This window comes from Pristiophorus japonicus, chromosome 6 (genome assembly GCF_044704955.1).
Source record: "Pristiophorus japonicus isolate sPriJap1 chromosome 6, sPriJap1.hap1, whole genome shotgun sequence".
Classification (NCBI taxonomy): Eukaryota; Metazoa; Chordata; class Chondrichthyes; family Pristiophoridae; genus Pristiophorus; species Pristiophorus japonicus.
The window spans coordinates 142,737,462-142,750,657 of record NC_091982.1 but is presented as its reverse complement, the minus strand read 5'-3'; the positions used below and the strand labels follow the sequence as shown (position 1 = coordinate 142,750,657).

The 13,196-nt window shown below is 48.9% G+C and overlaps 1 protein-coding gene across 3 annotated transcripts in view; it reads left to right on the top strand.

Annotated features, from left to right (window-relative positions):
* The window catches only part of farp2 (FERM, RhoGEF and pleckstrin domain protein 2), a 125,766-nt gene that overhangs the window by 72,541 nt on the left and 40,029 nt on the right, over positions 1 to 13,196 (top strand). For all 3 annotated transcript variants that reach the window (XM_070883224.1, XM_070883223.1, XM_070883226.1), the window contains exons 12-15: positions 2,451 to 2,632; positions 6,261 to 6,350; positions 8,094 to 8,227; positions 11,556 to 11,637. In XM_070883224.1, the coding sequence (XP_070739325.1) occupies positions 2,451 to 2,632; positions 6,261 to 6,350; positions 8,094 to 8,227; positions 11,556 to 11,637 (488 nt within the window). The remainder of the gene's footprint in view (positions 1 to 2,450; positions 2,633 to 6,260; positions 6,351 to 8,093; positions 8,228 to 11,555; positions 11,638 to 13,196) is intronic.

Sequence of the window (13,196 nt, the reverse complement as noted above, 5' to 3'; positions counted from 1 at the left end):
TATCCCCCTTGCAATAAAGGCCAACATTCCATTTGCCTTCCTGATTACTTGCTGTACCTGCATACTAACTTTTTGTGTTTCATGCACAAGGACCCCCCAGGTCCCTCTATACTGCAACATTTTGCAATTTTTCTCCATTTAAATTGTAATTTGCTTTTATATTTTTTCTGCCAAAGTGGATAACCTCACATTTTCCCACATTATACTCCATCTGTCAGATTTTTGCCCACTCACTTAACCTATTTATATCCCTCTGCAGATTTTTTGTGTCGTCCTCATAATTTTCTTTCCCACCCATCTTTGTATCATCAGCAAAATTGGCTACATTACACTCGGTCCCTTCATTCAAGTCATTAATATAGATTGTAAATAGTTGTGGACCCAGTACCGATCCCTGCGACACCCCACTAGTCACTGTTTGCCAACCGGAAAATGACCCATTTATCTCGACTCTGTTTTCTGTTAGTTAACCAATCCTCTACCCATGCTAATATATTACCCGCCACCCCGTGAACTTTTATCTTGTGCAGTAACCTTTTATGTGGTACCTTATCAACTGCATTCTGGAAATCTAAATACACCACATCCACTGGTTCCCCCTTCTCCACCCTGCTTGTTACATCCTCAAAGAAATCCAGCAAATTTGCCAAACATGATTTCCCTTTCATCAAACCATGCTGACTCTGCTTGATTGAATTATGCTTTTCCAAATGTTCCGCTACTGCTTCCTTAATAATGGACTCCAGCATTTTCCCATTGACAGATGTTAGACTAACCAGTCTATAGTTTCCTGCTTTCTATCTACCTCCTTTATTAAATAGGGGCGTTACATTTGCGGTTTTCCAATCCAGAGAAGGTGTGTATGTGACAAAATAAATATATATAATATGCATTTATTGAATCTTCTATTTTGCCTTCTATAAACTTAAGAAAGCATATTAAGCTGAGAGATTGTTCATCTATCATCATCCTCGTTTTTGTCAATTTTCTAAATGAAAGCAAACAAAATGCCTCTAATTATCTGCCCTATGCTTTGTTGACTGAGACTAAACTGTCTAATAGCTGACACTATTGCGAGAGACAGACAAAGACAGATACACAAAACATGAAGGTAAGAGAGAGACCTATCTCTGGCGTTGTGAGACTCTGCAAGCTCATTGCATACTTTCTCTGGGACCGGATGAGTTCAGAAGTGTGTGGCCATCATTCAAAGAATGGAGACTGCTGGATAGGTAAGGTATATTTCTCCCTGTTTGGAACTATCACAGGAGAAATTGGATGAAAGATATCCATGCACGGGAAGAGCAGCCCTGATTCTCCAGGGAAGGAGCTGTGACCTCAGCACTGCAGCCCTGAAAGGAGGTGGTTACAGCGGTTATGGTTAGTTGGGGTTATCCTAGAATATCACTTCACAACACAACAGTAAAGTAAGAGTAGGGGGACATCAATGGACATTAGTGACAAATGAAATTAAACCAGAGAAATGTTTGTAACATTCTACCAGGCAGGGTAGTAGAGACAAAACATTAGAACTGTTCAAACACAGTTGGATCTGGATGGGAGAATAGATACCAGAGCGAGGTGTGCTTCAATGGGATGAAGAACCTTTGCAAAGCAAGTACTTGATGTGCCTAGAAATGCCAACCACGAGCCTTCCTAAACCCCAGAGATGGCTGCTGCAGATCCCTTCGTCATCTCCCATGTGATCCAGAAGTTAAAACTTAATATAAACGCTACATTAACAACCCGGGAAAAATCCTTATTCTCTAAAGTTTGACCATAAATCCTCATATTTTACAAACTGATTCAACAACAACAACTTGTATTTATATAGCGCCTTTAACATAGTCAAACATCTCAAGGCGCTTCACAGGAGCATTGTAAAACAAAATTTGACACCGAGCCACGTAAGAGCATATTAGTGCAAGTGACCAAAAGCTTGGCCAAAGAGGTAGGTTTTAAGGACTGTCTTAAAGGAGAAAAGAAGTCGAGATGCGGAGAGGTTTAGGCAGGGAATTCCAGAGCTTAGGGCCCTGGCAGCTGAAGGCGCAGCCACCAATGGTTGAGTGATTACAATTGGGGAGAATTGGAGGAGCGCAGATATTTTGGAGGGTTGTGGGGCTGCAGGAGATTGCAGAGGTAGGGAGGGCTGAGGCCATGGAGCGATTTGAAAACAAGGATGAGAATTTAAAAATTGAGGCGTTGCTTAACCGGGAGCCAAATGTAGGTCACGAGCACAGGGTGAATGGGAATTGATGCAAGTTAGGACACAGGCAGCAGAGATTTAGAAAAGCACAGGTTTACGGAGGGTAGAAGATGGGAGGCCGGCCAGGATTCTATCCACCCCAATTCCCCACCCCTACAACCCATCCTTCCCATTCGGATTTATTTATGTTACTGAGATGTCTCTTGGATTTTATTTTTTGTATTTGTGATTTGATCTGTTTCAGGTAGTTTAATCGACAGCCTGCAGCTGTCTCCTCTTGCCACGAGGAGTCCTTTCAATGTGCTCCCTGGATCCCAGATGTCTAATCTGAATCTGCCCTCTCAGTCTCTATCACCTCTGCAGAGCCCGATTCTCAGCGATGTAGGGAGCACGAGGGTGGACGATGAGGAAGAAGACCGACGGAAGGTTGGGAATGGGAATGCTTTGTGGGCTTCGCTTCCTATCTTCCCTTCCTACCCTCCCTTCCTATCCTCCCTCCCTCCCTTCCTATCCTCCCTCCCTCCCTTCCTATCCTCCCTCCCTCCCTTCCTATCCTCCCTCCCTCCCTTCCTATCCTCCCTCCCTCCCTTCCTATCCTCCCTCCCTTCCTATCCTCCCTCCCTTCCTATCCTCCCTCCCTTCCTATCCTCCCTCCCTTCCTATCCTCCCTCCCTTCCTATCCTCCCTCCCTTCCTATCCTCCCTCCCTTCCTATCCTCCCTCCCTTCCTCCCTTCCTATTCTTCCCCCTTCCGATTGTTTGTTCCTTTCCTCCCTTTGTTTCCTCCCTATCCTCCCTTCCTATTCTCGCACCCCTTCCTATCCTCTCTTCCTATCTTCTCTTCCTATCCTTCCTTCCTATCGTCCCTTCCTATCCTCCCAATTCTTCCTCCCTTCCTATTCTTCCTTCCTTTCCTAGAAACATAGAAAATAGGTGCAGGAGTAGGCCCTTCGAGCCCGCATCACCATTCAATAAGATCATGGCTGATCATTCCCTCAGTACCCCTTTGCCGCTTTCTCTCCATACCTCTTGATCCCTTTAGCCATAAGGGCCACATCTAACTCCTTCTTGAATATATCCAATGATCTGCCATCAACAACTCTCTGCGGCAGGGAATTCCACAGGTTAACAACTCTCTGAGTGAAGATGTTTCTCCTCATCTCAGTCCTAAATGGCCTACCCCTTATCCTAAGACTGTGCCCCCTGGTTCTGGACTTCCCCAACATCGGGAACATTCTTCCTGCATCTAACCTGTCCAGTCCCATCAGAATTTTATATGTTTCTATGAGATCCCCTCTCATCCTTCTAAACTCCAGTGAATACAGGCTCAGTCGATCCAGTCTCTCCTCATATGTCAGTCCTGCCATCCTGGGAATCACTCTGGTGAACTTTGGCTGCACTCCCTCAATAGCAAGAACGTCCTTCCTCAGATTAGGAGATCAAAACTGAACACAACACAATATTCCAGGTGAGGCCTCACCAAGGCCCTGTACAACTACAGTAAGACCTCCCTGCTCCTATACAAAAAACCCCTAGCTATGAAGACCAACATACCATTTGCCGCCTTCAGCGCCTGCTGTACCTGCATGCCAACTTTCAATGACTGATGTACCATGACACCCAGGTCTCGTTGCATCTCCCCTTTTCCTAATCTGCCGCCATTCAGATAATATTCTGCCTTCATGTTTTTGCCACCAAAGTGGATAACCTCACATTTATCCACATCATACTGCATCTGCCATGCATTTGCCCACTCACCTAATCTGTCCAAGTCACCCTGCAGCCTCTTAGCATCCTCCTCATAGCTCACACTGCCACCCAGTTTAGTGTCATCTGCAAACTTGGAGATATTACACTCAATTCCCTCAGCCAAATCATTGATGTATATTGTAAATAGCTGGTGTCCCAGCACTGAGCCCTGCGGAACCCCACTAGTCACTACCTTTCTGAAAAGGATCCGTTTATGCCAACTCTCTGCTTCCTGTCTGCCAACCAGTTCTCTATCCACGTCAGTACATTACCCCCAATACCATGTGCTTTAATTTTGCACACCAATCTCTTGTGTGGGACCTTGTCAAAAGCCTTTTGAAAGTCCAAATAGACCACATCCACTGGTTCTCCCTTATCCACTCTACTAGTTACATTCTCACAAAATTCTAGAAGATTTGTCAAGCATGATTTCCCTTTCATAAATCCATGCTGACTTGGACCGATCCTGTCACTGCTTTCCAAATGCGCTGCTATTTCATCCTTAATAATTGATTCCAACATTTTCCCCACTACTGATGTCAGGCTAATCGGCCTATAATTACCCGTTTTCTCTCTCCCTCCTTTTTTAAAAAGTGGTGTTACATTAGCTACCCTCCAGTCCATAGGAACTGACCCAGAGTCAATAGACTGTTGGAAAATGATCACCAATGCATCCACTATTTCTAGGGCTACTTCCTTAAGTACTCTGGGATGCAGACTATCAGGCCCCGGGGATTTATCAGCCTTCAATCCCATCAATTTCCCTAACACAATTTCCCACCTAATAAGGATTTCCTTCAGTTCCTCCTCTCTCGACCCTCGTATTTCCGGAAGGTTAATTGTGTCTTCCTCCCTTCTTATTCATTCCTTCCCATCCTTCCTTCACATCCTCCCTATTCTTTCCTCTTTCCTATCCTCACTTTCTGCCCTCCCTTCCTATCCTTCCTTACTTCCCATCATCCCTTCCTATCATCCCTTCCTATTCTTCCTCGTCCTTTTCTTCATCCTATATAAGAACATAAGAACATAAGAATTAGGAACAGGAGTAGGCCATTTAGCCCCTCGAGCCTGCTCCACCATTCAACAAGATCATGGCTGATCTGGCCGTGGACTCAGCTCCACTTACCAGCCCACTCCCCATAACCCTAATTCCCTTATTGGTTAAAAATCTTTCTATCTGTGATTTGAATACATTCAATGAGCTAGCCTCAACTGCTTCCTTGGGCAGAGAATTCCACAGATTCACAAGCCTCTGGGAGAACAAATTCCTTCTCAACTCGGTTTTAAATTGGCTCCCCCGTATTTTGAGGCTGTGCCCCCCTCTAGTCTCTCCTCCCTGTTCTTCCTTCGTTACCTCCCTTGCTATTCATCCTTCCTATCATCCCTCCCTATCCTTCCTTCCTATCATCCCTCCCTATCCTTCCTTCCATCCAAACGATTTTTTTCTCTTTCTCTCTTTTGCTGAGGTCTCTGACTCTTGCTGGTGCACTTGTCCATGACATTCAGTGATCATCTGATCTCTCATTGAAGGGTCCATTCTCCATGTGTGTGTGCTAGTAGTCCAGGCTGAAGCGGCTCCCGTCTGCTATCTATCGGCACACTGTCCAGCAGGGACTGGCTGGCGATTTGTTTTCTCCTCCCACCCCAAGGCGATCGTTGCCTCCTGTTGTGATGTGATGAGGTGGTTTTGGAAGGAAAGGATAAGCAAAACTGTACTCCATGCTCCTGTGAAAATAATGTAATGGGGGTTAAGATCAACCAGAATCTAATTCGAGGGCAGGACCGCTTCAGGGACTCAATGGCCCAATCTTGTTCCTATGTTTCTATGTCAAATATGGATGCCATCTTTAGAAATGATGGAGGACAGAGAGAATAAACCCCTGCTCCTGTGGTCCCTTTGTGCTGGCAAATCTGAGATGGGACAGGACTTCCACTCGCCTGTTGTTTGCGCCCCAGCCCCATGCTGTCCGCTCCCCCTGATTCCCCCTCTACCTCTGATTTCCCTAATCACTCACTTTTTAAAACAGCAGCACTGGATGCCAGGGTGCCTTCAGGGCGAAAACCTCACCCTGTCACTTCCCTGCTACTGCACAGAAGTGTGGGCGTACTCCCTGCGTACGCTGTTGCTGCCAGCGGGGATTTGCAAAAGGCGGAAAATGTTGCGTTCTGCCCACAACCTGATTGGATGGGTCTCCGCGATGATTGGAGGGATGATTGGAGGGCTGACTGTGTTTATGTGGGATTGCCCAATTGATGTGAAGGTGATTTATGGGATGATGGTTTACTGTCTGACTTTTTTTTTACAGCGTTACCCAGCTGACAAGGCCTACTTCATTGCAAAGGAAATCCTGACCACAGAAAGGACCTATCTGAAGGATTTGGAAGTCATCACTGTGGTAAGGGGATTCTGTGGCCTTTATCTTGTCGCCTTCCTTTTTAAAGTTGCTTTTGAGAGTTCTTCTACTTGCTCCTCGATACCTTGTTATTGTAGTGTCGACCTCTTGCACTCTCGTCTCTGGGTCAGAAGGCTGTGGGTTCAAGTCCCGCTCCAGACACTTGAGCACAGAACCTAGGCTTACACTCCCAGCGGAGTACTGAGGGAACATCATCATTATCATAGGCAGTCCCTCGGGGTCGAGGATGACTTACTTCCACATGAAAAATGAGTCCTCAGGAGACTCAAACTCATTTTAAACAGTGTAAGATGCCTGTGCGTGAATTCTTTTAACATGGGGTGGCCATTGCACACCAGCCACTTCACGGGCTTGACAGAGCAAGGTCTTGGTCCAGTGGCAAGGGGATCCAAGACGACTGGAGACCTGGCTCCGCCGCATGTGTCAATACATACACACAAACCCGAGCATACTCCTACTGTCCTCCTTCCTTCCCACAGGACCCCTCTCTACGTGGAATTCACAGTACGCAATGTGAGCCTCACGACCTCACAGCCTCGCTATTGGCCCGTGCTGCTCCTTCCCTTGGTCTTGTCCACACTGCTCCACCTCTGGGCTCCGACCTCTCCACTCCTCCGTGCCTCGTCCATCCTCTCTTTGCTTCCGACCTCCGCTCCTCGCCGCTTCCGACCTCCGCTCCTCGCCGCTTCCGACCTCCGCTCCTCGCCGCTTCCGACCTCGGCTGCTCGCCGCTTCCGGCCTCCGCTGCTCGCCGCTTCCGGCCTCCGCTCCTCGCCGCTTCCGACCTCCGCTGCTCGCCGCTTCCGACCTCCGCTGCTCGCCGCTTCCGACCTCCGCTGCTCGCCGCTTCCGGCCTCCGCTGCTCGCCGCTTCCGACCTCCGCTGCTCGCCGCTTCCGACCTCCGCTGCTCGCCGCTTCCGACCTCCGCTGCTCGCCGCTTCCGACCTCCGCTGCTCGCCGCTTCCGACCTCCGCTGCTCGCCGCTTCCGACCTCCGCTGCTCGCCGCTTCCGACCTCCGCTGCTCGCCGCTTCCGACCTCCGCTGCTCGCCGCTTCCGACCTCCGCTGCTCGCCGCTTCCGACCTCCGCTCCTCGCCGCTTCCGACCTCCGCTGCTCGCCGCTTCCGACCTCCGCTCCTCGCCGCTTCCGACCTCCGCTGCTCGCCGCTTCCGACCTCCGCTGCTCGCCGCTTCCGACCTCCGCTGCTCGCCGCTTCCGACCTCCGCTGCTCGCCGCTTCCGACCTCCGCTCCTCGCCGCTTCCGACCTCCGCTGCTCGCCGCTTCCGACCTCCGCTGCTCGCCGCTTCCGACCTCCGCTGCTCGCCGCTTCCGACCGCCGCTTCTCGCCCGTCGCTCCCTCCGCTCCTCGCCCGTCGCTCCCTCCGCTCCTCGCTGGTCCAGACCTCCACGTTGTTAATTCTGCTGCTGTGGTGGTTAGCTTTTTTTTGAGGGGAGGTGCTGCACTGTTGGAGGTGCTGCCTTTCAGATGAGACATTAAACCAAGGCCCTGTTTACCCTCTCAGGTGACTGTAAATGATCCCATGGCAATTTTTCGAAGATGAGCAGGGGCATTCGCCAGTACAGTTCTGCCCATTATTTATCCCTCACCCAACATTATTAAAAAGCAGATTATATGGTCATTATCACATTGTTGTTTGCCTTGGGATGTCCTGAGGTCGTGAATGCGCTATTTTATACAAGTCTTTCTTTTCTTTCTCACAGTGGTTCCGTAGTGCAGTTATCAAAGAGAACGCAATGCCAGAGGGACTAATGATTTTGCTGTTTTCCAACATTGATCCTATTTATGAGTTTCATCGGGGATTTCTGAAAGAGATTGAACAGAGACTTGCTCTTTGGTGAGTTCCCTTTGCCTTTGTTGCTTTGGTGGGAGGATTCTAACGACAGTGCTCATGTCGCTGAGTACGTATGTCAGCGCCACCCAAAAACCGCATCACAGGACTGTCAGGGTTACACCACAAATAACAACTTCAGCACTTACAGAATCACAGAAATTTACAGCACAGAAGGAGGCAATTTTGGCCCATTGTGTCTGTGCCGGCCGACAAAGAGCTATCCAGCCGAATCCCACTTTCCAGCTCTTGGTCCGTAGCCCTGTAGGTTACAGCACTTCAAGTACACATCCAAGTGCTTTTTAAATGTGGTGAGGGTTTCTGCCTCTACCACCCTTTCAAGCTGTGCCTGTTGAGATCTGTCCTGGAGTACCTCAGTTTCTGACACCACGCACTGACTTTGTTTGTGCCATTGCACGCAACGCTCTTATTTGAAAAAGAAATGTATTTAATGGGCCTATTTATTTACATTGATTTAGAAAATGTCTTTAGGGAGCCTGCTTAAGCTTCACCATTGCTTTTACAGCGATACTATGGTTACAGCAGTATAAAAAATCTAAATAGTGGCATGTTAGAAAGGTCAGAACTGCAGGCCAGCCACAGGGAGGCGATGTTTCACTACAAAGGAGATGAGCAGTGCTGTGATGTCACTGGCATCCCCATCATCTTAAAGGAACTATTGGGGGAGGGGGGGGTAGTAAATTGCGTAACCAGGCACGACCTAAATTCGGGTTACCGGCTCCACTTGCTCTGTGGGGTGCATGCGGGGCGGAAGGGTTCAGTGAGGGGCACAGCACTAGACGGGGCCCTCCCCTTCAGCCAAGCTGCCGACTCTGCAGGTGATAAACGGGTCCCTACCTGTGCCACTGGGGAGTGGGGTGCCGGGCTGGAAGATCACGGCACAGACCCTGCGATTTTGTCGCCCACTTTGTTGATCAAATTGCCAGCTCCCCTTTAAGTTTCAGCCCGCGAGCGGCCCACAGCCCGGCACCCGCCCACTGAAGTTGCCGCTGGCATCGCCCGGCACTGGCATCGCCCGGCACAGCTTCGGGGGACGCGACCGAATTCTCTCTCCGGGGCGTAAACGGGTTGCTGCGCACGGTGATGACATCATCGCCAGCGGAGCGGAGCGGGATGCCGCTTAACTCCTGCGGAATTTTGCAGAAGTTGTTAGCGACGCCGCGAAAAGCCATTAGCGTCCCCCTAATGGGAGGCACAAACGCACCAAATTTCTTCCCCTATGTCCTTTTGATTCTCTCCCTTGACTCTGCTCTTCGAAAAATGAGCAATACCCCACAGGATAGATTAGTTTCCTCCTGGGAGAGAGTTTTCTTTCGGAGTTGCTGTATTTGGCAGGGAGGGTTAGTCCAAGAATTGAAGTGTTCTCCAGGAGAAGATTTAACACAGGACTTGCTGTAGTCTGTTGGAGAAGGTTAAATCCAGTAGTCATTGTCTTGAGATGATAGCTGAATGCAGGGGATGCTGCACCCTCTCCTGGAGAGGTTTAGTAGAGGAGCTATATTCTCCAGGAGAGGCTTAAATGCAGCAAGTGCTGCCGTGTACGTGAGCATTAATCCAGGATTTGCTGCAATCTGTCTCGGAGGATCTAATTCAGGAGTTGCCATATTTTCTAAAGAGTGTTTGATGATCAATCAAATGTGGACGACGAGAGACCCATTTGTTTTATTTCAGTAACGAGTGAAATAACGGAACCAATTACCAGCAACAAACTGCAATAATAACCGAGTCAATAGCCACAGAAGGGGTAGATTCTGCCTGAGATTGCAGACCTCTCGGAGGTGACTGAGCAAGTGGACTGTGGTTAAAAAGAGAAACTGCAACTGATGGAAATCTGAAACAAAAACCACAAGTTAAATGCTGGAAACACACATCAGGCCGGCCAACATCTGCAGAGAGAAAGGCAGCCTCATGTTTTGGGTAGAATCATTCTTCAAGACTGAACCTGAAAGGCTACAAGTTGAAAGCAATGGGGCTTCAAGGTAAACTTGGAAATGGTTGAGAAACTGGCTGAAGGTTAGCAGGGGTACCTGTTAGGGCAGTGCTGCCTGAATTAGGAGAGGACATACTGAATGGGGTATCTCTGTGCTCGGGGGTCAAAACCTAATTTTAATCAATGACCTGGACCTTGCAAAGTGGTCAAGTTCTTGGTGTGGGAGTGGGTGGCTAAGGAAGCAGCCATGGGATTACAGGAAGAAGTTAGATAACATTTGTAAAAGAAACGAGTGGCAACTGGAATTGAAAGCATATTATATATATATATATGTGTGAGTGTGTGTGTGTATAAGGCACCAAAAATTGGAAGAAAGAATGGGCACCATACATGCTTTAGGAATGATGCAGAGGTTGAGACATCTGGAGGGTGTTTGGAATTTAGGCACTGGTTAACAGCAAACCAATAAAATAAGCAGAATGGTGAAATATATCGCTCCAGTCGAACCACACCTTCAGTGCTATCTAGTTTTGGTCACCAAGACAAGAGAGAAACCTAAAAGCCATCGAGGCAATCCAAAGAAGAGCCGCAAGGCCGATCCCAACTTCAGGCGACTGAGCTGTGAGGATAAATGAGAGAAACTGGAGCTCTTCAGCATTGAAAGAAAGCAACTGAGGGGCACCTTATAGAAGTATAAGGTGCCTTATTAACCGGTTAATATGGTTAATAGAAAAGGTAAACCCAGGGCATTTCAGGGTAAACCAAGACAGTCGGCCGAAGGGCCAGAGGTTCAAACCGATAAAACGGCAAATCTGGGATCGATTTGCCCAGGGAGAATTTCTTCACAAAGAGCAATCTGCCAAATAGAGCCTATTGGATGGGACTGTTATGGGGTCACTCTAGGGTTTTCTTATTTGGAGGGGTGGGCTAAGTTGGGCCGAATGGCTTTCCTCATCTTTATTCATCTGGTAATCTCAGGCTGCATTTCACTACATGTGAAGTGCACCGATTGTAAATCCAGAGTCTGAGCCTGACTCCTCGAAGGACTCTGTGTGTCTGCTTCTCCCTGATGTCAGCTCAGGCCAAGATGGCTCCATATTTTGGTTACATTTATATTATAATTGGTGCAACATGAAAGCACTTCGAAACAACACTTCAGTGATACCAAAAGCACCCTTGTAGTCACACAGCTCTTCCTCAAGGAAGCTATTTAATCTAGGAGTTGCTGCATTCTGTACAGGAAGGTTTAATTCAAGGGTCACTGTACTCCTCAACGAATGAAGAGTTAATCCAAGGGTCATTGAACTTTCTCTTGAGGGGATGGTATAATCCAGGAATGTTTGAGTGTTAAATGCCAATCACCATGTATATGTTTGTTTTCAGGGAAGGTCGATCCAATGCACACGTGAAAGGCGATTATCAGAGAATCGGTGATGTCATGCTCCGCAACATGTGTGTTCTCAAGGTACGGCCCAACACCAGTTACTTCACAGATGGAAATGTTTCCTGGAGTTGGACAGCCATGTCCATCGTATTCAGTAAAGGCCACATTTGCTTCACGTGTGCGATAGTCCGCTGCTCAGGGCCAGGAATTCAAACCGGACGTTGCAGTGATGATTCAGCCTCACATCTGATGATTTCCATTGGACAAGACTCAGTAACTGTACCCAGTACCCAGGCCTCAGTAACTGTACCCAGTACCCAGGCCTCAATAACTGTACCCAGTACCCAGGGCTCAGTAACTGTACCCAGTACCCGGGCCTGTCCGTAACTGTACCCAGTACCCAGGCCTCAATAACTGTACCCAGGCCTCAATAACTGTACCCAGGCCTCAATAACTGTACCCAGGCCTCAGTAACTGTACCCAGTACCCAGTCCTCAATAACTGTACCCAGTCCTCAGTAACTGTACCCAGGCCTCAGTAACTGCACCCAGTACCCAGGCCTCAGTAACTGCACCTAGTACCCAGGCCTCAGTAACTATACCCAATACCCAGGCCTCAGTAACTGCACCCAGTACCCAGACCTCAGTAACTATACCCAGTACCCAGGCCTCAGTAACTGTACCCAGGCCTGTCCGTAACTGTACCCAGTACCCAGGCCTGTCCGTAACTGTACCCAGTACCCAGGCCTGTCCGTAACTGTACCCAGTACCCAGGCCTCAGTAACTGTACCCAGTACCCAGGCCTCAGTAACTGCACCCAGTACCCAGGCCTATCAGTAGCTGTACCCACTACCCAGGCCTGTCAGTAGCTACACCCAGTACCCAGGCCTCAGTAACTGCACCCAGTACCCAGGCCTCAGTAACTGCACCCAGGCCTCAGTAACTGCACCCAGTACCCAGGCCTGTCAGTAGCTGTACCCAGGCCTCAGTAACTGCACCCAGTACCCAGGCCTCAGTAACTGTACCCAGTACCCAGGCGTGTCAGTAGCTGTACCCAGGCCTTGGAAACTGTACCCAGTATCCAGCCTCAGTAACTGTGTCGGCAAAAAGCAACCTATATTCTTACAGTTGCGCATAATGCTGCTTCTGCAGTGTTACCCGAGCTGCAGTTTGATACTAGCAGCAGCCATTGACCCTTCACTCCAGCCGAAGCGAAGTCCACTCTCTTTATTTCTCTCTCCTTGCCCTGAAGGCACCGAGTCAGGCAGGAGTACCGTCTGAGGGCCACAGGCAGCCATCATCAGTGGGTCACATATGTGTGTCCAACCACGGGGGTATGTCTGGTCCTGCCCCTGCCATGCATCCAGACACGCCTTATCCCATGACGATCACTGGAGAGCAGGCAACAGCAGGAACACTGCCCGATTTCCCTCACTGCCCACCCTGCTCTGAGTACTGAGGCCAATTCATAGCCAAGTGAATTAGCAACTGGGCACAAACTGGTGATCAAACAATTGGTTGATATGTTTCAGGCCCAGAATGGGCAGTGTACTTACCCACTGAGCTGTGGGAGTCAGGCTCCTCACTGTACTACATCAGGGCCAGACAGGGAACAAGGTTGAAGTTCATGGTCACGAAGAA